General features: G+C 51.5%; 1 protein-coding gene and 1 long non-coding RNA gene across 3 annotated transcripts; both read right to left on the minus strand.

The window, feature by feature from the left end:
• Positions 1-3,120: 3,120 nt before the first annotated feature.
• Positions 3,121-24,526, minus strand: IL18BP (interleukin 18 binding protein). Of its 2 annotated transcripts, none has more exons than XM_064410791.1 (5): positions 23,437-24,526; positions 23,168-23,230; positions 22,914-22,979; positions 22,548-22,677; positions 3,121-3,666 (listed from the first exon to the last, which is right to left on the minus strand). In XM_064410791.1, exons 1-5 carry the CDS (start codon positions 23,513-23,515, stop codon positions 3,639-3,641), a joined length of 366 nt encoding a protein of 121 aa, XP_064266861.1. In that variant the 5' UTR covers positions 23,516-24,526; the 3' UTR covers positions 3,121-3,638. The 2 variants fall into 2 exon arrangements, with proteins under 2 accessions (XP_064266861.1, XP_064266860.1); XM_064410790.1 differs by lacking the exon at positions 3,121-3,666 and adding an exon at positions 20,874-22,453.
• Positions 9,338-16,508, minus strand: LOC135294879 (uncharacterized). The gene is made up of 2 exons (XR_010356873.1): positions 16,121-16,508; positions 9,338-11,718 (listed from the first exon to the last, which is right to left on the minus strand). It is a non-coding gene; the product is annotated as an uncharacterized LOC135294879 (long non-coding RNA).
• Positions 24,527-24,554: the final 28 nt, after the last annotated feature.

The following is a 24,554-nucleotide window of genomic DNA, read 5'->3' on the forward strand; positions in this document are numbered from 1 at the left end:
GCGGCGGGCAGCGCCGGCCCCTCACGGCCGGCGCCATCTTGTGCCGGGAGCGCGGGAAGAAGCGGGGAGAGGAGGGTGGTGTAAATGTAAAGTGACTTGTATTAAATAAAATGTTCATCGTGCGAGATGAGTTTGTTGTGTAAAGTTTGTTTTATTATACCAGACGTAGGTGCGTTTTGGAGACGTCGCTCTGGGAAAATTCTGCGAGTTTCTAAAGCAGTACTTCCGTAGCTCACAGCCATCCATAATAGAATTGTGTGAAAAATGTGTATTTTATGATTGGCTTTTCGCAAGTATTAAATATTGTGTTATTCTAGAAAGTTATGCTCTATTAATTTTCTTAAGTAGTGTATTAAATATTGTTTTAGATTATAACATAATGTTAAAATAGAAATTATGCTATGCAAGATACTTGTTTAAGAAAGGACTCGCACCAGATAGGAGCCACAGGACACCTAAATCTTTCAGAGAAAGGGAATTTATTGCTCCCTTATCAGCACAAAACGAACTTCTTCCCACCTCGCTCAGACGGCATGAGGATTAAGAGGAAGAAGTTGACAGTGACCAGACAGAATCCTGTGTTTGAATGGAATTTATGCATCATGTATGAGGTGTATGAATATGCAACAGGCGATTGTTTCTAAGGGTTAATCCTCTGTTAACGGGGTCCTTTTTCGGGCTTGTGTTGCCCAGAAAAAGGTACCTGGATGTCCGTATCTCTTTGTCTTTATTGTCTCATATTGTCCTAATCTCAAATGTTCAAATTTTATTATTCTAATTATATTGCTATTTTTATAACCATTTTATTACTATTAAACTTTTAAAATTTCAAAAACAAGTGATTGGCGTTTTTCACAAATTGGTAGCGGGTTCTTGGTACCCGCTGGGGCAGAACAGGGCCTTTGGGAAGCTCACCACAATATCGGAGCTGTGGGTTTCTGTAGTTGAGGTTTTTTTGCTCTTTGCAAGAAAAATCCAGCAGTGCTTACTTGCACACTGGAATAAAATGTCTTTTGCAGCAGCTTTATTTAGAACACTAGAGTGGCAAAAGTAACTAGAAATTTAATTTGCTCTGTTGGAAAGCCCATGGATTTATTAACCTCATTTCTTCCCAACAAGCCCAGAATACATACGTCCTCAGCTACTGCTGCATGTGTGAATTTTTGGACACTGCTGTCGTGGTAATGGGGAATTACTGTGATTTCAGCACATTTTTTACCAGAGGGCAGCAGATCGTTGCTGAAGATCATCTAGGTTTCATTTTTCCAGATTTTGGAGAAAGCCTTGGTAACATTTAGAAATCAATATATTTGTGTGTGCTGGGATTTTTTGGTTTTGGTTTTTTGGTTTGTTTTTTTTAATACCACTGTCCTATGTAGGATTGGTGAGTTGCCAGTTTCTGAAGGCAAGGTTAGTTCTCTTGCAGAGACAGCTGGATAAGGGCAGATGACGTGAATTATTTGCCTGTGTCTGTAATAGACAGTCATGAGAGGTGACACTGGAAATATTTGTAATTTGGAGAAAAAGGCTTGTGGTTTGTTGCCAAGATGGTGACAAAGGAAATGACGTCTTTACAACAGCTGATTCCATTGTTCTCTGGCTGAGGTAAATGGAGTTCAGTACTCAGCTTGCAAACACCAGTGTGCTTAAATCTATTTGCAATTACAAATAGACCTCATGAATTCCACTGTTATCACATTGCTGATTTCAGTGGGAATGCTCGCAGGAATGGGGGTTGGGCATTTATTTAAGTCTTCTGAAAAATTAAAGTTTGCTTCCTAGCAAAATTGCTCCATCACTGATTAGAGTTATATCAGTACGATTGTTTAAAATAGAAATCTTCACTGGTTCCTCAGAATCTGGATAGCCATTCCCCTAAGTGCACAGAGAATCGTGGAATCCCAGAGTGGTTTGGGTTGGAAGGGCCCTTAAAGACCTCCCAGTTCAATCCCCCCTGCCATGGGCAAGGACACCTTCCACTGGACCAGGCTGCTCCCAGCTCCATCCAGCCTGGCCTTGGACACTCACAGGGATGGAGCAACCACAGCTTCTCTGGGCAGAAGTTTTCTTATATTTTATCTCTGTTTCGTGTAATCCATTGCTGGCAAGGCAGGACTCTTACAACTTGCTATTTCAAAGCCTTTATTGTACTGTAGGGATGGATCCAGTAGTAGCCTTAGTCATGTCTCACAGAATTCAAAACCTGCAGACACAGGCAAGGAGCAGACTTTGGGCTATTTTGATAGTCCTGGTGTATGTTTTTCAGGGGATGGCAACCTTTCTCAGGCAACACATCTGAAAACTGTCTGCCCAAAGCCTCACCTCCCTTGTCAGATGGGAGTCATTGTATGGAGTATTTCTACTCTCCCATGTGGGAGAACATGAGCAGTTTGCCATTATCACAAAAGTTGAAGCTCCCTCCATTTGGGGAGATTGCAGGTGTCAGCACATCCATCATGCAGGTGGCAGCCTTTCCCTGGAAAAATATGGATCAGCTGAAGTGGCCCAGTGAAGAGTCAGGGGCTGACACATGTGATTGTGAGAAAAGTGTGAGGGAACCAGGCATTCTTCCTTCTCAAGAAGGAAGCCTGGAGAAGGGAAAGCTAAGGTTCACACATGGAAAAAAGCTTGCCAGTGAGGACAAGGCAATTCCACTTTTTTTTTTTTTCCCCTCTAATTGCAGGTCTCTCTATTAAGAAAATTGCAAAAAAGCAATAAAAAGCCTTTGACTATTGTGTGAGAATGCTACTGTCACAAGGAAAGTTTATCCTATTCAATGGAAGTTCCAAGTCTATGAAATTGATGTCTTCCATTCCTTCTTCAGAAAAAAACTAATTAAACCCCTCATTCATCACTTGTGCTAATATATGCCTATCTGAAAGTGATGTATTAAGCAAAGAGGAGTTTAAATCTTGAGTAATGTACACAGGATGAATAGCAAACCCATCCAATTTAGATTAAAATGGCATTTTAAACTGAGCAGGTGTTAAAATACAAGATTACAGGAAAAATGCAATGAGTCAGTCCCTGAATAAACCTAATCTGACTAGCTACATAATCTGATCAGAAAGCCCTAGGGAGACTGCGGCCTTAAGGAAAACAAAATGCTGGATTTGCTGGTTTTACTCCATGGGAATTTTAGGAATTCCTAAGTGGGCTGATGGCTGAGAGGAATTTTGTTTTCCTGTCTCTTTACTTAAACAAATACTGTACTTATTTAGTTAGTCCATAAATAAATTGAAGCAGTAAGTTCATGATCAAAGCTGAAGTTCTACAGCCTTTCAGGCTGCAGCATGATTCATTCTTGTTGCCAACAGCTTGAAAATGATATTTGTGTCTGCTTGTGCAGCTGAAGCCTGGGCTACTGGCATTAGGTTGTAGCGGTGGAGTGCTCGAGTGTAGAGGCACAAATTCCTTCCCAGCAAGATAAAAATGCAAGATAAAGTAGGCAAGCACTGAACTTGAGCACTGAAGCACTGAGCACTGAAGCACTGAACTTGAAGAACACGCTGACCCTTGAAATGTTTACTGTACAGGATTTTTCAGGTGCACACAGACTCCAGGAGAAGCAATTCATCTGTAAAATCCTCAAGCCCGTCCATCCTATGTAGAGCTTCTGTCCACAGCAGAGGCAAGTGTTACAGCAGGGAAGGCTGTGACATGGAACTGCAGGGAGGCAGAATAACAGGAGAAAACTTAAGGGAAAGGAGAAATCTCCTCCCAAAGAATTGGGGGTGGTGGTATCTCCCTTTTTCCCCCAGGTCAGCATCAGCAGGTCACAGCCTGAGAGAGCAGAAGGGAGGCATATGCAAGAATTTAATTTTCATGCTGTGTTTCACACATGCAGCTTGCACTTTTCCTAATAAAGAGTAGGGAGCCAGGATGAGCAGCAGGATTTGCTTTGCCAGAACACACCTGGAGCTGTTCCAGCTTGGAGGTGTGCACAGTGCACACTGTCTGGAAGGCAGACACACGCTGACCTGGGTATTCACATCTGAATCGCATCAGGATAAGCATTTATATAAATGAAAAGTGAGAAGGAAGTGTTATTACCAGCACGGGAGGAGAAAACTGTTTTGCACAGATGTAAGGTAGAATGACTGGTGGAGTTGTGCTCCCTGGGATTTAAAGTCCAAGTATTATAAAAACCCCACAAGTCTATATCCATGCATAAAGCATGAATGTGCAAACTCACAAATAAACAATTGTATTTTCATCCAAGAAGTACTTTCGTAATTGTAAGGTTTGCACAGTCAAAGCCTGTTTATTCGTGTGCCTGAGAAAGGGACACCTTCTGGGAAGCCAGGTGTCTCAAGGATGGGTGGTCAGCATTGTCCAAAAAACAGAGCTACCTTTGGTGGCTCAAGCTGAGCACTTCAACACTAAAGTACCTACATTTATTTTTTAAAGACCTTTTTAAGTTTTCTTTTTTGTATGTCAAACGAACTACTCACTGGAACAAGGGCACTTACACTAAGTAAATATCAGGAAATAAAGTTTGACAGCAATTTTGGTTATTTCCCAGTACCCTTTCTAACAAGACCTGGACAAAAGTTCAAGTTAAACATTACATGAAACTAAGTATTACCTAATCCCAAAACATAATGCTGAAAATTACAGTCTGTAGTAGCACTTAATTTTCTATTGTTCAGATCCTAAATTAGGGATAAAAAAGAGCAGAAAGCTGCATGATGAAAAAAACAGTAATATGAAATATTAGTGGTCACTAAGCAGCTGGAGAATAAAACTCTGGAGCAGGGCACCTTGGGACCGAAAATCTCAGCTCTGTTCACTCAGATAGTGAATGTTGTCATTGCCATTGAGACTCCAGGGCTATATAGAGATAGTATATTTTCTTTAGTTTGTCCTTACTGTATCACTGACTTTATTTATAAATTAAATGGCAGAATAAAACAGAGGTCCTAGATGCTCTTTCCTTGAGCCTTCTCTTCCAGTGCTCTTCTCAAGGCAGTTTTAACTAAATAAAATGTCTCAAATCCTGTCAGCTGGGATAATTCCCATGAAAATCCCTGTCCCCTTTTAAAGGTGTCTTTGCAAAATGGAGCAAAATCACTCTACCATTCCTTGTGCTTATTATTCATAGAACTATTAATTATTACCTTAGGCATACAAATACAGTGTATAAACAATTGCAAGACATGAAAGGTAAACTTTGCTGAATCTGTTACTTCACCTCCATTACAAAGCACCAAATTTGAAACACAAATACCTGCTAGGAGGAGTTACTGGAAAGGGAGAGAAACAGCCTCATTCATAAAAATACAAACTACTAAATATTTCTCTCTTATTTACCCCCCTCCTTTAGAGCCAAAACAGTGACTTACTCTTTCTCTGGATGCCAGCAGATGGGTTTGGCCGTGCCCAGTTTCCTGCTTGGCTGAACTTCTCAGCTGTGGCTGGGAATGGGGTCAATCTGCAGGGAAGGCAGCAGTGCCTTCTCTCTTCCTCGATGCTGCACTTTTATGTTGTCACGGGCCAGCATTCCATGGCATTCCCCCACCAGCCAGCAGGGTGTTCCAACGTCTGCCCCGACCATTAATGCCACCTTGTACCACACTGTCAGGGACAAAGGGCTCGCCTGGAAATGCTTAGATGTGCCAGCCAGCTCCCTGCTCACTCTGGGAGGGGAGCTGGAGTGGCTGGCTGGTGACCTGTGTTCACAGGGGGTTGGATAGGCTGCTGTCCTGGGACAGAAGCAGGACCTGTGGTGCTTTGCTCCCCTCATGGCTCTGTGTGGCCATCCACCTGGGGAGCCCTGTGAGTGTCCCCATGGGACATATTCTGCTCTGCCTGCTTCCTAGGGACTTTGGGTAGAGATTTAAAACAGAACTTCAGGCAGACTTGGAAAGCCTGCTCAGCCAACTGGATGGAGTAACTGGAAAGCTGTAAGAGGAATGGCTGAGGCCACCTGGCTTGTTCAGCCTGGAGAAGAGGAGACTGTGAGGGGAAACTTCATAGCAGTCTGCATCTTCCTCACGAGAGGGAGCAGAGGAGCAGGCACTCATCTCTGCTGTCTGTGACCATGGACAGGACATGAGGGAATGGCCTGAAGATGTACCATGGGGGATTTAGGCTGGATATTGGGAAAAGGGTCTTCCCCCAAAGGGTGGTTGGGCAGTGAAGAGGCTCCTCAGGGCAGTGGTCATGGCCTCAAGGCTGCCAGAGCTTAACAAGCGTTTGGACAATGCTCTCAGGCACAGGGTAGGATTGCTGGAGTGTTCTGTGAAGGGTCAAGAACTGGAAACAATGATTCTTTTGAGTCCCTTCCAACTCAGGATATCTGTGATTCTATGAAATTTTCAGTCACAGCTTAGCAGAGGCACAACTGGCTCTCAACTGTTCAAACACTGTGTAATGCTTCTCCACGATCCACATGGAAAACACCACCTTTGTGACATGTTTTGCATTCCAGTTTTCACAGCAGAGTACCTACTGAATGCTAGAATTTCTACTGCTAGCCTGGGACTAACTGTCCTGAATAAGCAGTGAGATTATTTGCAAGAACTTATAAGTAGCTTCACAAGGAAATGCAGTAGGACTACACTAAAAAAATCATGAGGCAATGTGCTGTGGAGTAAAGGCACTCTAGTAGGGCACATGTAAGGAACAAAGACTAAGATTTGCTGTGATTCAAATGAAAAGATATTTGCTGCTCTTTCAAAAATAATGCCTGGCCTTTACATGCTCCAGGTCCCTCTGGGAACAGCTGATACTGGTACCACGGTAAGACTGCTTGGCCAAAGTCAGGAGGAGTTAAGGTGCCATTTGGGGCCTGGACATCCAGGCTTTTTTTTTTCCTAGCAAACAGCACACCTGTCCAAGCCATGAGCTGAAAGCTTTTCCTTGAGAAACCTGTGGGAAATGGTGTCCACAGCCTTACTAAACCCCAGCTAGACAACACCCACAGCCTTTCACTCACCCACCAAGTGGGTCATCTTGTCACAGAAGCCAGGTTGGTCAAGAGGACTTGTCTTTCACAAACCCATGTTGGCTGGGTCTGATCCCTGGCTGTTCTGTACGTGCCACATTATAGCACTCGAGATGCTCCATCACCTTTCAGGGTACCTGAGACTTTTCCTCATTCTTTGTCTCTAGATTTCCCCAGCCATCCAATAAAGGAGATTCTCTTTAGCCCCAATTTTGTGGTTAATGTATTTATAGACACATTTGTTTTATTGACTTTTACAGCAGTGGCCAGATGGGCTTCCATTCTTCTCGTTTTCTCTCTGCCTCATTACATCCTTATTGCTTTCCTGACTTGCTGCCCCTTCTTTTAAATGTCATAAATTTTCCTTTTTACTCCAAGCTCCAGACAAAGTTCTTCTCCCTCTGGCTCTTCTTTCAGAAGCAGTGTAGCCTGCTTCTGTGCCCTGAAGATTCCTTCTTACATCACATCCAGCCTTCCTGGGCTCCTTTACCCTTCAGGACAGCCTCCCGAGGTGTCAGAAAAATTTTACAAAGCACTTTGCAAGGCTGTACAGTTAGCAAAACACCATTCAAACTGCTCTTGTGTTGTAGGAATAATAATTTGTGAAGGATCTCTGCCATTCAGTTGCAAACACCTGTGACGACATTTGATGATTAACTGTGCAAAAAGCTCAGAGATGGTAGGTGCCATCTTTTTTTGGTTGGTGAGGTAAAAACACCTATTCTGAATGTGCAAAGGGTCAGGCCAGTGTGTGTTCCACTGTCCAATAATACCAGCAGGATGAGAATTAACAGTGAGAATGAACACAGTGATACACACCTCTGGGCATATCCGGTGGACCTGTCTGTTTGTGATAACTTGCTCTACTGTTTCGAGAACAGCTTTTGCCTCTGAGGTTAATTTTCTGGGGGAAGTTAATTCAGGATCCCTTCTTAGGAGGTCAAATAAAGGTGCTAATTGTGAATTGGTTAATCCTAGGTACAATCTGACCCAGATGATAGTACCCAAAAGTTTCTGTGCATCATTTAGTCTCAATTTTGGTTGAAAATTGAATTGCTTGTGGCTGTATCATTTGGTTCATTATTTTGAATCCCAAATATTTCCAGGGTGCTTGCTGCTGCACCTTCTCTGGTGCTACCTGCAGCCCAAATGTTTTTAATGTTTGCAATAGATTTGGCTGAATCTGTAAGAGTTTCTTCTTTGTTTGGGCTGCAATCAAAATGCCATCCATGTAGTGATAACTGTATGCCCCTGGAAATTGTTCTCTCACTGAAGAGAGTGTCTGTGCAACGTACCATTGACAGATTGTAGGGCTGTTTTTCATGCCTTGGGGAAGAACTCACCATTGATAACGTTGCACGGGTGCAGTGTTATTAATGGAAGGCACTGTGAAAGCAAACTTTGGGTATCATCTGGGTGCAGTGGAATAGTGAAAAAACAATCCTTCAGGTCCACAACCAGGATGTCCCAGGAGGCAGGTATCATTGTAGGAGAAGGCATACCAGCTTGCAAAGTGCCCATGCTCTCCATCACAGAGTTGATTTTTCTTAGGTCATGGAGCAGCCTCCATTTACCAGATTTCTTTTTACAACAAATACAGGGGTGTCCAAATGTTTATAGATGGCTCTATGTGTCCTTGAGCTGGCTGTTCTTATACTAATGATTTTAGGGCATCTAGCTTTTCTTTCTCAAGGGGCCACTGTGTGGTATCCCCACAGGCTGAGTTGTAAGCCATTTCAGAGCTGGTGTGGGACACCTTACACCCTTTAACACAGTGGCCCTTGTCAAAAAGCCTTCCCTACCCAGACTCCCCCACAGCTTCAGTGGTGCAGCAGTGATGTATGGCCAGATTGTAGCTGTTTGGCCCTCAGGATTTTTGATCAACACAGGATTGCTGCTCAATCAAGAACCCAAACCATGTTTGGCCACAAGCTGACACAGTTCAGATAGAACTGGCTATTGAAAAGGAGTATACTTGTCAGAATTAGCTCCATTGCCTCTTATTACTGGATATGCTCCCAGTGTCCCATCCTCAGGCTCCCAGCTCCCTGACATGGGTACATCAATGAGTTCTGCCTCGTCGTAGACTCACTCCACGCATGATGGTGGCAAACTTTACCTTTTGCCAGACACTTGCAGGATCGGGCAGGGCTGTCAGCAACAAAACTGCTGTGGTGTTGTGGGAAAGACATTTCATGCTGTTCTTGTGAGCCAGCGAAGGCTTCCTGGAGATAAGGAAAGCCCCGTATGTCTCTCAAGGAACACATCAAGGCTATCACTATGTTGCCTTGCAGGCAAGGCGTAACGACCTGGTTCCAAGGAAACGCAGCACGACGGCCCAATGCTCTCGGCCGCTCGGGCTAAGGACACGCAGACATCAATGTGATAGACGGTCCAAAGGCCCTTTATTGGTTTTCTCCTCGGTATATATACCCTTGGTCCTTCCCCTACCTTTGGGGTCTGACTTTTACCTTATATGGTTAGTAAGGGGACTGGGTGGAGGCCGTGTTAGGTAGGGTTACAACATTCTTGGGGGGATTACAACATTCTTGGCCTCTTGTCCTGCGGCTATCCTTATCTCTGGGAGTCAGGTGAGGGAGGCCCTATCAGGTTTCCGTGACAGCCCGAAATCTTCCGACCGCCTGTCCCTATTCTCTCTGCCACATCTCCCCCCCCTTCTCCCACAAATGGATGAGGTAGTCGTCTACATGCTGATATGAGGTATCTAAGGTTGTCGCTTGACAAGGAAAGGGGATTTGGGGTTCCTGAGTTAGTTTTTCTGCCTGGCAAGTTCTTTCTCGGGTTCTTGCGTCCGGCAGCGTTCCCTGTTGAACTTCTTGTTGAATTCACAGCATCGGATGTCTGCCCAAGAGCAGGATGTTGGTCCGTTCCAAGCGGGTCCGGACGAATGAGACTAGCTTGTTCAGTAGGCACGGTCCGAACGTGACAGCTAGAAGCAGGATTGCTAACGGACCTATTAGGGAAGAAATTAGAGTGGTTAGCCATGGTGATTGATTGAACCAGGATTCGAACCAGCTTTGTTGGTCGTCTCTGTCTCTCTGTCTCTGAGCCAGTCTGTTTCGGAGTTCTGCCATGGAGTCTCTGACGACTCCTGTGTGGTCTGCGTAGAAACAGCATTCCTCCTTCAAGGCGGCGCACAGGCCTCCTTGTTGCATGAGTAGGAGGTCCAGTCCTCGCCTGTTCTGCAGGACCACCTCTGAAAGTGAGGAAACTGATTTCTCTAGAAAGGATATGGATTTCTCTATTCTCTGCAGATCCTCGTCGACGGTCCTCTGCAGCTGGGACAAACCTTGGTGATGGGTCGCCAAGGCCGCGACTCCCGTTGCTGTTCCTGCCGCTCCTAGGCCGAGCAACATTGCGATTGTTATGCCTGTTATTATTTCTCTCTTGTGGAGTCGGCTGGGTTCTCCGAGGAGTTGGTACACCTCCTCGTCTGAGTGATACAGGATCCTGGGAACGATTAAGACTTGGACACAGAAGTCTGTTGAGTCATTGAATTTGTCTAGGAACACACAGGGACTCACTCCGGATCTTTGGCAAACCCACATGCCCGATGCGGATGGGACTACCCACTTTTTTCTCCTGTCGGGTTTGACTACTTTGGTGCACACGTTGCCTTCCCGCCTAGCTAGGGCTGCATTTCCAAAGCATCTCCCCCTCCCCGTGACCTGACTCAGGGTGATTCCTTTGCGGGGAGTGTCCCATCTGCATTGGTGAGGGGCGTCTGCTGAGGAATATGTGAAAGGGGTATCTAAGGCGACTCCTTCGTAAAAGGGTGGTTTGACATCGTAACATAGCCAACAGGAATTGGTTAGGTTAGGGTTGGATTCGTTTAGGGATAGGAAGGTAGCTTCTAACATGCGAAGGATTGGGTCCGAATCCGACTTAGCTAAGCGATGTGTCTGAATGGTTCTCGCTAGGCTTGTCTGGGTATTCGCGACCCTTGTAGGTAAGGTTTTGGGGTAGGTCGTGTTTTTCCCTTTCTGCACGCTTTTGATTGCTTTGTTTGGTCCGACCGCTCGGGGTACTGACGGTATGAGCCTGATAATCTGCACGTTTACCTACTCGTTTGTCCCGTGAAGGACTACTGTCCACATTTTTCCAAAGGCCCAACTGGGGTCTCTGGGCTGCAAGACTGTCATGTTGTACCTAATACATTTCCGGATTTTTGGGAGTTTGTGGCTGTTTCGATAGGTGCTTTCGTGATGGAAGAGTGGTGTTTTGCAGCCTTTTGGCGCCCAAGTGAACTGTAAGAATCTGTCGGGTTCCTGTGGGTCCCACCCCGGCCCTGTCGGTCTGGTGTCTGTGACTATTGTTTCACAACCGTAGTGTCCGCAATATCCCCACCCCGGGCGATTACAGTAACTTTTTCCGGGGTTTGAGGCTGGGCACCAATAGGATAGGTATGTGTTTTTGGCGTATGGGGAATGAGGGTCTGGCTTTGGTCGTCCCGGGAACAGGTCTGTAATGCGAAGTATGAAGGATGGGGCGTCTGGTGTAATGACGTGTCTGAGCACCTTGTCATTGGTGAGGTGCCGTATGACCCACCTGAATGGCTGATGGGGATAGTACTGTGAGCTGGCTTGCCCCCTGGCAACTAGCCCCAGCAGCAACATTACCCAGAGATACCCTTGATGACTGGATCTCGCCCGTGCCGGTCCTTCGGGTGCTGTCTGGCGGCTCGGTGGTCTGTCTCTCTCCTCCAGAACGCGGGTGTGCACGTCTCGCGGACGTCTCTTGATCATGTCCTGTAAACAGAGACTCGCTATTCTCATTAGCGTCACCCTGCTTCTTTTGGAGATCTGGTTTGATCGATTTAAGTGGACACCACCTGATTTCTCCGTCTTTTTTGACTGCTGCGTACCCTCGTCCCGTGAGCATTAACCTCCAACCCCGTTCCCATTCGCCTAGCTCGTTCCTTATTATTACTCGTGGACCCTCCTCCTGCATTCGAGTGGTCCAATGTTTTTGGACAGGACTGTTTGTCTCGTCCCCCCTGGGAAATTGATTGAGCGCTAACAAAGCTGTTGCTAGTATGCGTGCCTGCTCTCCTGGGGGAATGGAGTTGGCAAAGCCGTCTGCTTTTGCCAACACCTCTATTCTGGTTTTTAGGGTCTGATTTGCCCGCTCTACTATTGCTTGCCCGGTACTGTTGTAAGGGATACCTTGTACCAGGGTGATACCCCATTTTTTGGCGAATTCTTGCGCCTGCTTGGAAGTGAAATTCGACCCGTTATCTGTTTTGATTTGTTTGGGGACACCGAGCCATGCCATGGCTGTCAGCCAGTGCTGAATTGTGGCTTTTGAGTCTGTTTTGAGGTGCTGCGTGGCTACTATCGTTCCGCTGAAGGTGTCTACTGTCACTGCTAGCCACGCTCTTGGCTTCATCAGTTGGCACACGGTGAAGTCTGATTGCCAGATTTCTGAGGGCTTGAGGCCTCTTGGATTGACTCCGCTGGTCCACAGTGGTGACTTCTGGCAATGAGGACAGGTCGCCACTACGTGTTTTGCGTCTGCTGTCGAGATTCCGCATCTCTTTGCCAGTGCTTTTGCCCCGATGTGAAGCGATTCGTGCAGCTGACGCGCTTCTTGCAACGTCCAAACTCCTTTTGCTGCGGCGTCCGCTTTGTCGTTGCCGATCTGGAAGTAACCTTTGACTGGGTTGTGGCTGTTGATGTGTATGACGGATATGGTGCCCCGTCGTGAGGAGAGCGCTTCTTCCAGCATTTGGGCTGCTGCTGATGTTGACACCCCCGGTTCTGCCATGGCTAGGCAGAGTCTTGCCACGAATATGGAGTCTGTCACGATGTTGAGGTGTTCCTCTCGGAAGAGTCCGCACGCCAAGGCTACTGCTGCTGCCTCCAGTTGCTGCACTGACAGTGTCGGGTCACACGCTTTGATGCAATGCCATTGCTCTCCTGCCTGCCACACTGCTGTTGCGGTCGAGGTCGTGGAGGAAGCGTCCGTGAAGACTGTCGGTCCTGGCTGCGGTCTGTCTCTGACCTTCGGTGGCATGTCTATGTCGACGATGGTCAGCAGCTGAGTCCAAGGCGGCTTGGCGGAGTAGGAGATTTCTCCTCCGAAGCCGGTGAGTGCAAGGGCTAGGTGCTCCGATATTGTTGTCGATTCTGTTGCCGGTTGCTTGCGAAGCGGAAGGTGGATCCTTGTTGGCTCCGTTCCTAGGTGTTTCAGGGCGAGTTTTCTGCCTTTTATGATGAGGTTCGCGATGCATTCCGTTCCTGGGGAGAACGCTCGAGCTGGTCTTCCGAGGACCACCCATTGGATCGGTCGGGACTTCTCGGTAGGTCCTTGGGCCAATGCTCCCACTCCTCCTTTCGGCGTGAAGTGGACGTACAAGTCCAGGGGCATAGCTGGGTTCCACCTGGCAAGTGTGCCAGTGGACATCTGGTGTTCGATGAAGTCGAGGGAGTTCTTTGCTTGCGGTGTCAGCTCCTTTGGTTCCCAGGGCTGCTTCCCTTTCAGGAGGTCGTGCAAAGGGTCCATGACCTCCGGAGGAACCAGGATGATGTTGCGAAGCCACTGCAGTGATCCTACCAGGCGCTGGACGTCGTGTAGTGTCTTGACGTCTCGGTTCACTCTCACCCTTGGAGGGGTCACGTAGGAACTTGTGATCCCTACTCCCAGGAATGTCACGCAGGGTCCTTTCTTGATCTTTGCGGTCGCGATCTCGAAACCGTTGGCTCGCAGGGTTTCTGTAACTGTGGACACCAGGTGATCCACCTGGCTCGTTGATGGAGCTGCGATCAGGATGTCGTCCATGTATTGGATGATGGTTGCGGTGGGATAGGAGTGTCGAACTGGCGTCAGCGCTTTGTCCACGGAGATCTGGCATATAGTCGGACTGTCCACCAAACCTTGTGGTAGCACTCTCCACTGGAAGCGCAGATTTGGCCGCTTACCGTTCGGAAACACAACGGAAAAGGCGAATCGTTCTCTGTCCTCAGGGTGCAAGGGTATGGAAAAGAAACAGTCTTTGATGTCCAGCACTGCGCATGGCTGTCCCTCGGGTATGGCTGAGTTTGCGGGTATCAGGGTCTGAACTGGACCCTTGGGTTGAATTGTCTTATTCACTTCTCTTAGGTCGTGGATGAGGCGATAGCCTTCCCCTGACCTTTTGGGGATCATGAATACAGGGGTATTCCATGGGCTAGTGGTCGGTTCTATGTGACCCTTTTGTAACTCGCGATCGACCAATTCTAATAAGGCTGCCACTCGAGGCTCAGATAGGGGCCACTGCTCGACCCATATGGGGTCTGATGATTTCCAAGTTATTTTGATTGGCAGCGCTGGGTGTATGGCAGTGGCCCTCATTATAAATTTGTGATCCTGACTCCTAACATAGCAAGGACGTCCCTTCCCAACAGGGGTGGAGAATTCTGCAGGATGTATGGATAGACTGCTACTGTTTTTTCTGGCCCCTCTTTTGTGTGAAGCGTTATAGCTACCAGCTGGGTGCTCTTCCACGCTCGGGATTGTCCCCCCACTCCGTTCACTGGTGGGACTTCTTTAATTTGCCAATGTCTGGGCCAACTTGCTAGGGGAAAAACCGTGCAGTCTCATACCTGCCGCATCAAAGATCCTACTAGCGATTTGTCTAATATCGAAGGGAAGTAAATCGTCATTGCTAAAAAGCCCGTCTACTAAAGTAGTAACCACTGCTGAGTTGATCCCTTTTTCTGAAATTGCTTTTGCTATTGTCTGAACCTCTTTTACATTTACTGGTGTATACGTTCGCTGCTGATTTCCCTGGGCCCCTGTAACTCTGACTGGGTAAGCATGAACGCTGGTCATATCCACCCAATCTGCACATGCTATCTTTATTTTGCCCCAGTCTGTAAGCTTATGTTGTGTTTGCTTCTCGGTTTTATTGAAAGCTTTATTCGGTTTCGCTTGAAACCGCGTTAATTCTGCCCTCTCGGCTTCCGAGTCACAGTCTGACTCGGTAAGCTCGGTTGAGCTGACTGAGGAGCTCTCACTTGTCTCCGAGCCGGAAGTTGAATGCCAGTACGCTTCCGGTCTGCTCCGCGTTTTCCTGCGGCTCCGCCCCCGCTCCTCCCCTCGGGGGTGGAGTCGCGCCTCCCATCGCGAGCGGTGTCGCTCTCGTTCCTCCCCTCTGGAGCGGCCCCGCTCCTCCCCGCGTGGGCGGTGTCGCTCCGCCTCTCGGGGGGGGTGCCGCTCTCGCCCCCCGTGAGTTTCCTGCCCCCTGCGGGGCGGGGTCTCCCCTTTATACGGTGGCGCCGCTGGGCGCGGCTCCCGTTCGGGTGTCCGCCCCCCCGCACTGCCCCGCGCATGCGCGGTGGCGCTCCTTCTCGGCTCCGTGCCGTTCTCGCCGCGGGGCGGCTGGCCCCGCCCCTCTCCCGCGTGGCCCGCGCCATTTTCAAACCCGTATGGCTGCGGCGCGGCTCTGGCGCCGGGTCAGCCGTTCGCCGCCGGCACGGCGTTGCCGGACTCCGCGGCCGCGATACTCTCCGCGCGGCGCGCGTCTGCCATTAAACCTTCCCAGAACGAACGCGAGTCCTGTTCCGCCGTCAGCGTCCCCGAATCGGCGGTTCGCGGTGGGGGGAGGGGAGGGGGCAGCGGCTCCGCGACCCCGGCGGGCTCCTCGGGCGGGCCGGGGCCGGGCGCACTCCGCGGGGGGTTCAAGGGGTCCCGCAAGGTGGGCTGTGGGGTCGGGGAGTCCCGCGGGCACTGCGGAGGGGTCGGGGGGTCCCCCCGGGGCGCCGGGTGGTCGCGACCCGGGCTCGCGTCCGCGCGCGGGTTCGGGCGGGGAACGCCCGCCTCCCGCGTGTTGCCCCCCCCCTCCGGGCTGTTTCCCGGGGCCGTTTGGGTCGCAGCCACGCTCCCGATTTTTGGGGTTGCTAACAGCATGGTCTTCGCTGCTTCCCATGCCTCCTGCTGTTCTGAGGCCTTTTTTAAAGCTTCCTCTGCTTTAGCCCACGCCTTAAGACATTTCCCACTGCCTGTAACCTTTAAATCCTCGGCTAAAGCGAGAGTACATCTCTCCCACACCTCTGAATTTAATATGTCTATGGGACGAGTTATCGTCCTTAGCTCTTGGAGCTTATTAATAGCAAGCTGAAAATGCTTGAAGTCACATCTAATACCCCATTGTAAATTAAAATAACTCACGACTCGGGCTACAGCTTCCATGAGGCTGAGGCGGTCCCCACGCGACTCGGGCCACGACTTCCACGAGACTGGCGGTCCTACAAGACTCTGGTCACAACTTCTGCAAGGTTGCGGCGGTCCTCGTAAAACTCAGGCCACAGCTTGTATGAGGCTATGGCGGTTCCAATTCAAACTCAGGCCACAGCTTCTATGAGGCTGTGGCGGTTTCCGGAGGCGTCCCTCCTCGCTGTGGTGGAGTCCAGGACCCCCCGCAGCCGCTGGCCTTGTCCAGGAGACTCCCGATCCCGGGTTCTGTTTCTTTTGTGTTCCCGGGCTTTCGGCACCACTTGTTGCCTTGCAGGCAAGGCGTAACGACCTGGTTCCAAGGAAACGCAGCACGACGGCCCAATGCTCTCGGCCGCTCGGGCTAAGGACACGCAGACATCAATGTGATAGACGTCCAAAGGCCCTTTATTGGTTTTCTCCTCGGTATATATACCCTTGGTCCTTCCCCTACCTTTGGGGTCTGACTTTTACCTTATATGGTTAGTAAGGGGACTGGGTGGAGGCCGTGTTAGGTAGGGTTACAACATTCTTGGGGGGATTACAACATTCTTGGCCTCTTGTCCTGCGGCTATCCTTATCTCTGGGAGTCAGGTGAGGGAGGCCCTATCAGGTTTCCGTGACAGCCCGAAATCTTCCGACCGCCTGTCCCTATTCTCTCTGCCACATCACTATGGCAATGTGATGGAAGAGGGAAACTTAAAAGATACGGATGTTAGCTGGCTCACAGAATGACATGGCTCCCTGGTTACCTATTGGGAACTTTGTTCTTTTTTATTACCAATGGGCAATGTATGTTTCTGTTAGGTAAATGTAAATATCTTGAAAAACTACAAAAGCGACATGTTGCTGTAATAAATCTCTCTCATACACCCTTCTGATGGAGTCTGGGTGCTTTGTGCCATGTCGTGCTCTATAGCGACATGGTGTTATTGTGGTATTCCACAGGGGGATGATAATCCCTTGTGTCCGGCAGAGGTGGAGCTGAGGGGACAGTAGCTCCGCTTCTGGGTATGCGGTCTGCAGGAGCTTTTGGTGATGTAATTCCCAGACCCACTCAGGGAAGAAGGCTTGGGGTGGGGCCATGCCCACTAGAGGCATGGCTGTGTTCCACAGGGGTGGGGCTGGGGCAGGGCTCTGCCCCCTGAGAGAGGCGGGATTGGGGTGCAGGCACATCCCCCAGTGCAGGCACAGCCAAGCTCCACGGAGGCATGGCTTTGCAGCCGGCCCATTCAGTCTCAGCCAGGGCAGTTTTGGCATTTCCATGGTGATGGAAGGTTTAGGCAGCTCTGGTGCAAATGGTGGGAGGGCAGTCCCCGTGGCCACATGGCATGCCACCATGGCCATGGGATCCTTGCCTGGCTTGGCAGTGCAGGGAGGCATTGCAGTGGCCACCACGTGGTCTGGCCCTGCGGAGTGGGGAGGCATATTGTGTCCCCTCAAGGCAGCAGCATTGCTGCTCAACCCGGGACAGCAGCCTCGGGCAGCTGCATGGGGGTCTGGTGTCACGCAAAATGTCAGCAGCATGGCCATGGGGCAGCTCAGCCCAACGCAGCATCTCTCTGTAGGTGTGAAGCATCTCAGTGCCACCAGAGCAGCACAGTTCGCCAGGGCCATGGCGGTCACCACGACCCCACATGGCTGGATTACATAATCCATTTCACCACCTCCCTGTGCATTTTCGGCAGCTGCGGCGCAGGCAACCCCCAGATTGTCTCCACCCACTGGGGTTCCCCCACTCCCCAGGGCAGCGCTGCACCATAGGATGTTCTTCCACGGAGGTGGATCCTCCCACGTTTTCCAATGCAGTTTTCTTCTATTTAAAAGGGACCAAGGAAATCTGGATTTTTTTAGCAGCTTTTTGCTGCAAAACAGCTCTGGTCACTGTATAATTTGGATGGCTCTACACACACGCCTCTGGTTATATCCAGCTCTTTGCTGGTTCAGCAGCTCTCCATGCTTGCCCTTTGATTATTTCTTCAGTTTTCCCAATGTCTTTTTCCGGTGGCTCTGCATGCACACAGGCCTGTCTTCTCCTTTTGCACCCACAGGATCTGGCTCAGTCCAATCATGTCAGTGAGATCACCACACATTACATTTAATAAATCCGTGTGTTTCGTGGGGTCAGTGGTTGGAGACAGGAACAACACACACCCTGAAGTCCATGTGGCAAAAGAGCAAGTTTATTCTTCAAACTCTTCTTTATAAAGGCAATTTGAAAAACCCGGTTTGGAAAACTCATCGGTCTGATCTTTCACACTGCCCAGCTCACCGACCAGCGAGATGTCTGCAGCTTAGGATGGAATGTAATTTGTTGAGGTTCCTGTCACTCAGCTCAAGGGCTGGTTTTATGGAGCCAGCTGGGTATCTTATTTATAGCTGAATTAATTGCCCAGTACAAATCAGCATGTACAGTAACATCCAGGAACCTCCTGAACTCTCTCCTCTGTCTGGATTGTATTTTCAGCAGACGTCTAGTGCGTTAAAGCCCCCATGAAGACAAGGGCTAGCCATCATGAGACTTCTTGTTTGCCTCTTGGTCCTTGGTTGAGTGATTTCTACCCAGCTCCCACCTGGATATCTGCCCTGTTGGCATTCCCCACAATTCTTACCCACCAACTCTCAACACTTGCCATGGTTTTCCTCCTGCAACATGTCTTCCAGTGCCACTCAGCCTCGGCTAGCTGGTGACAGGGGGACAGCAATCCCCCTCCCAGTGCCAGTGTTGGTGCAGCATAAAACACAGAGCAGCACACGTGTCCTGGGGTAACTTCATTTGATGGCAAAACTTCCCCTCTTCTTCCTCCTGGGACCCCGAACTGAGAGCAGACAGTGACTTATATGTGGGGTCAGGTCTCAGGGAAGGGTACAATCTTTAACTAATCAGGAAAATTGGGAGTGAAAAACAAGGCGGGGAATACAATGTATAAACCAATACAAAATTTCAAGGGAGGAGAATATTTTCAGTGAATTACTAAAGAAATGGAAAGAAATGGAAGAAATGGAAACTGGCATCTAATAACAGGAGAAGTGACGAAAGTTCTGGGAAAAGGACGGGGACAAAAAGAAACAGCATAAGGAAACTACAAAATTATAAATCAAACAGTAAACATACTAATGAAACAAGAAACACACCACAACTTTCCAGGATCTCCTGTTTGCTGCCCATGCTGCAGGCACTGGGGCAGATACACTTCAGCTGGGTTATCAATCCCAATGCCTTTTTGGGGAGAGAAGCTCCAGTTGCTGAGTGACCATTCCCAGGAGTTTCCATGGTTTCTTGCACATCAATAACACTTGCACTCTTGCTGCTTCATGGCAATGAAGTAGACATTTCCTATGTCTACTCAGATGGTAGCCTGAACGACCTCACTAACACGCCATCCTTCGAACAGTGTCAAGCCACTCACAAGCTTATCTCAAGTGACCTGATTTTTATCCCCTTCCCCTTTCAAATCCAATTTAAGGCTCACTCAACATGCCCTACTAACTCCCACACAAAGATCCTTTTCCCTCTGAGACAGGTGTACCCAATAGGCTTGTCGTCATCTAAACCATCCCATGATCAAAAATCCTGTTGGTGACACCTGGCTTAAAGCCAGGGATTTGCCTGTACAACTTCCCTGTTTCTACCCTGAGCAGTGAACCCCCAGACCAACCCCTCCCAGTTCTACTGCTGACCATGACAGCCTGTGGTTGGGAATATGCCTGGGGTCAGCTGGGGTCTACAGGGAGCACCAACCAGGCACAGGGGGAGGGGGTCTCAGGTGAAAGGGACACCTGGGTGGGCCAATAGCCCCTCAGAGGGTGGAGAGCATCCTTTGAACCTGCCAGTCACTCGATGCTCTCTTGGGATTTCTGGTGTGATGGACAGTGCCCAGCAGGGGTCAAGGGTGGGGAAAAGGAGAGGAGATTGACAGCCCACCTGGGAAAGGTAATTTCAGGGAGAAACCCAGGGAACTGAGGCAAGCCCTGACATCACACCGCAACAGCTGCTGCCAGCAAAGGAGCAGTCAGAGGTGGCTGAGCACATGAGTGATAAAGTCTTGGGGGTTCACTTTGGCTTGGAAGTGAGCCTGGGGGCCTAGCTGTAGGCTGCCATCCCAGTGGCACGAGCACTGGCCCCGTGGTCCCCCTGCTTTGTCTCTGAGCCTCCAAGTGTGCTGTGCCCTGCTGTGCAGAGCTGGGTACCCAGAGAGAGGTATTGCTGCTGACCCGAGCCACAGCCTCTGCTCTCCTCAGCAGCATGATGGGGATTGGGGCAAGCACCACATCCCGGGTCAGGAGCAATGTCCAGAGTCTCAGGACATTGTTGGCTGGGATCCCAGTGGGGCTGCTCCTGGTGGGTGACACAGCAGGGCAGGTCTCAGCTGGTGCTGGCATCACTGTCTGGGTCAGTGCTGGGACGCGTGTCGAAGAGGGGCTTTGCCCTCTGATGCAGCTGGGGTGCTTTCTCCTGCATCTCTCAGCAGCCCCTCCCAGGCCCCAACACCCTCCCTGACCTGACCTTGTTCCTGCTGTCACACCTCCCCAGCCACTTGTGGAGCAACCAGTTGGTTCCCTGTCCACAGCACCACAGCATCTGGGGGCTTCCCTTAGGGTGGCTCTGCCCACCATGGAGCATCTGATGGCCAGGACTCTGGCCACTGGTAGTCCCCCACACCAGCAAGACCTCCACCTCATCAAGGAGGTGGTGCTGGACATGGCTCCCACGTTCTGAGCTACTACTGTGTCCACGGGAGCATTCCAGTGCCACCAACCTATCCATGTTGGCTGCTCCACCTCCACACCAAAGTGTGACACAGCATGGCACGAGATGGCACGGCATGGCAGGGCTGGGTGCCATGCTCTGCAGTGAGGAGTGTGCTACTGCCATCACACTGCAGGCAAGGAGAAGGGGTGGGGATGGAGCCACTGGCATCCCAGGGAGAGTAGGACAGGATGGGGGACACGGAGATACCCACATGGGGTCCTGCATGGCAGGTGTCTGTGCCCAGCTCAGCCTAGCCATAGTGTCACTGTCCCCAGGACACTGGCTGAGCCTGGCAGGGGCCTTTGCTGAGTGGCAGGGGTCTGTGAGAGGGGATGGAGTCTGGAATTAACTGGGCTAGGGGGTGCAGCAGGGCTGCCTTGGGCAGGTCCCTGCCCAGGTGGCTGCTCCACTGCTTGCCTTCCCCTGGCTCCTGAGTCACTGTAGGACTGGGGTGTCCCCAGGGGGCTCCTGTGGCTCCCTGGGCTGAGGGCAGCTCATGGGGGGCTGCATCTGGAGGCTTCTCCATCCCCCCCATCCCTATCCTTCCAACATTCTGAGCATCCTGAAGTGTGATGCCCATAGCCCAGGGGCTGCTCAAGAGGCTCAGGATCTGTTCCCCAGCCTGTCCCACAGCCCAGGGGGGTCACAGTCCCCACAAGCACTTGAGAGAGCAAGAAGGGGGCTGGGACACAAGAGCAGGGACCCTGCCAGCACAGGATGGATACGGGGGCTGCCCCATGGAGCAGCAGATGGGACTCAGCAATGCCACGCTGAGGAACAGCCCCAACCCCCCCAGGTGCAGAGAGGGATGTGATGGCCCCATCTTCCACGGTGCCTGCAACCCAGGGCTTCTCCACCCACCCTCTCCTCCAGAGCAGGGCACAGCCATCATGCCAGGTATTCCCTGGGCAGAACTGGGACTGACTGTGGCTCTCTAGCCCTTCACCAGGCAGGAAGGGGGTGAGGAATGGATCCTGCCCTTCACGGGCACCAGGGCTACCTCCTCTCCCTCCCTCCTCATCCCACAGGTGCCCTCTACACCCCTGGGCAGCACCACCCCCAGGATGCAGGTGACACTGGGCAGCCTTGATGTACTTTAATAAACCCTGGGGTCCCAGAGCCAGCTATGGGCAGAGCTGGTTCCAGCCCAGGCAGTGCTCCTGACTTAGCTTGGGGCACCAGGAGCCCCACTCACAGTGGGGCCAGCACATGTGGGGCCATGCAGTCCCCAAAGCAGGTCAGAGAGACGGGCCTCCCTGGAGGTATCACATGTGCAAGCAGTAGTGTGGGGCTGTCAGAGCAGGGAGCTGCACTGCAGGGTGCTCACCCCGCATGGGAGTTGCTCCCTGTCTCAGCCCAGGCCCCCGCTCTTCCCAGTGACAGGGGCCAGTGCCTGGGACGGCCATCGCACCTCCCTGGTGCCGACACCGAGGGGGCTGAGCACCACGCAGGTGAAGTTGGTGTGCAGGTGCTGGCTGCTGAAGGAGCTGAAGTGCAGGTCACGGCGCAGGGCCCACCCCGAGCCCTGCGGCTCCTCTCTGTGAACCCAGCGGGGACCGGTCAGTGCCCAGTGCAGATGGGCAGACCCAGGAGCCTTGTCCCAGCCTGGGCTGCCCCTGTCCCCATACTCACTGCACTGTCCCCTCGCGCACAGCCCCGTCCGGGTGCAGGCTCTCCACGAAGAAGCCGTTCTCCAGCCAGTAGAGCAGTGTCAGCTCTGGCAGCTCACTCCACGCTTCACATGACACAGTCACACTCTCCCCTGAGCCGGAGGGTGTGCGAAGGTCAGGGGGGCTGCAAGGATCCCCATTGCCCCCCAGGCACAGGCACAGCCCCCCTTGCTAACTAATCGGAATATTCCCCCACCTCATCTGCACCCCAAAATCTTAGCTGTGGGTGGAGGATTTGCCTTCTGTCTGCTGGAGGCTGGCACAGGAGCTGAACCCCACAGCAGCCTACTCACCCTCAGGCCCTGCCATGGCCCTGGGGGTCTCTCACCTGGCCGAGGAAGCTCTGCTGGCATCCGCAGGGTGGTGATGCTGGGCGGCTGCAAAGCCATGGCACCTGGGGAGCAGCAAGGGGTGAGGTCGAGAGCGACCCCGAGACCCCACATTTTTGTAGTGGGTGAGGAGGCAGGGTCCCACAAAGGGACAGAGGCTCTGCTCATCCCCAGACCCCTGAAGAGGTCTTTGAGTGGCACAGAGCCCGGGGTTGACCTTAGGCTCCGCAGCCCCCCAGTAGCCCCCACTCACCTGTGCAGCAAGCAGCCAGGCCCCAGCAGAGCAGCAGGATCCAGGCAGGGCTTCCCAGGGGCTCTGCAGACAAAAATGGAGCTCAGTGCTGGGCACACAGGGATGCGCCCCCTGAGCTTGGGATGCTTTCCCCAGCATTCCCTGAGCCTGGCATGGTCCCGTCCTCTCAGCATCCTCCCAGCTGGCCATGGTAACCTCGGCACGCTCCCGCCAGGACTCCCGTAACCCTCGTATCCGTCCAGCACGCCGCAGTCTGTGATATGCCATACCCCCCAGCATCCTCCCCCCGGGGTCACTCAGGTCGTGGCTGGTGTCTCCCCAGGCTGTCCGCGCCCCGCTCCGGTACATGCGGACTCCGCGGCTGCTTTATGAGGCGGCGCGGGGAGGGGCGAGGCAGCCGTGACTCACCGGAGCCGCCCCCGGCCCCGCCCGGCGACGTGGCGGGACGCCACCGCACCGAGCCCCGCTCCTGGACGCTGGTGTGTGCCGCTGGGTCCTGTGCCGCCGTGTCCCCGAGCCCCGTGAACATGCCTTGTGACCCCAGCACTCCGTGCCCCCTGTGCTCTGTGTCGCGGGGATACACATCCCATGATCGGCATCCCATGATCCGCCCCACCCCTGGGGGAACATCCATGGGACCCACAGGGATGTAGGGCGCAGCTGGGCCCCCTCAGTGTCCAGCACATGGCTGAGTATTGCAGGATTCTGAACATGCCGGTTTGCTCCCCGATGCTTTGGGATCAGGGACAAGGCAGGGTCTGCACAGGAGGAAGGTGGGTGAAGCCCCCAGGAGACTGAGTACAACAGTGGCTGGGAGAGCCTGGGTGTTGGTCCCTGGGTGTTCCAGCCGGGGGAGGACAACAGCTTAGCTGACAGAAACCCCCAGGGCTCTCGTTCTTGGCTGCAAGAAGCCATCTCCGGTGTCCCACAGCAGTCCCCCAACCCCAGAGCCAGACCCTTGACCGCAGATATGGTTTCGACAACCCACTGGTTACAAAACCAGGGGCCAGCCCCCACACCCCACTTCCCAGCAGCATCAAGGGTGGGAGCCACTGTGGGTACAGCAATAGGGCAGAAGCAGCCACCTGAGTCACAGGCACTGGCAAGTCTTGGAAAAAAAGTCCCTGAACTCCCAGTGAGTTTTGTTTTCCATTCCCAGAAGAGAAGGAAAGTGGCAGGAACAGGAGTGTTATGGAGACCTGGCAAGTGCAGTATGTTCCCAGCCTCCTGCTGGGATAAGGCCAGTGGCTGCATCCTTCCCACACAACCAGGGGTGTCAAATGGGCAGTGATGAATCAGAGGTGGCCCCCAGGGCAGCACCCAGCTCCTCTGCCATCAATACAACCAGCTTAGCTCTGGATGCTACTGGGTGAAAGAGGTGAGCAGG

Source organism: Passer domesticus, chromosome 2 (assembly GCF_036417665.1).
Source record: "Passer domesticus isolate bPasDom1 chromosome 2, bPasDom1.hap1, whole genome shotgun sequence".
Taxonomy (NCBI): Eukaryota; Metazoa; Chordata; class Aves; order Passeriformes; family Passeridae; genus Passer; species Passer domesticus.

What these genes read in the sequence shown, in the direction of transcription:
- IL18BP (XM_064410790.1), bottom strand. Translation starts at nt 23,515, where the DNA reads ATGTACCGGAGCGGGGCGCGGACAGCCTGGGGAGACACCAGCCACGAC. An exon ending in CGGGGGGAGGATGCTGGGGG is followed by an intron (nt 23,231 to 23,436) that starts GTATGGCATATC and finishes TTTTGTCTGCAG; the next exon opens with AGCCCCTGGGAAGCCCTGCC. An exon ending in AGCAGAGCTTCCTCGGCCAG is followed by an intron (nt 22,678 to 22,913) that starts GTGAGAGACCCC and finishes CCTCCGGCTCAG; the next exon opens with GGGAGAGTGTGACTGTGTCA.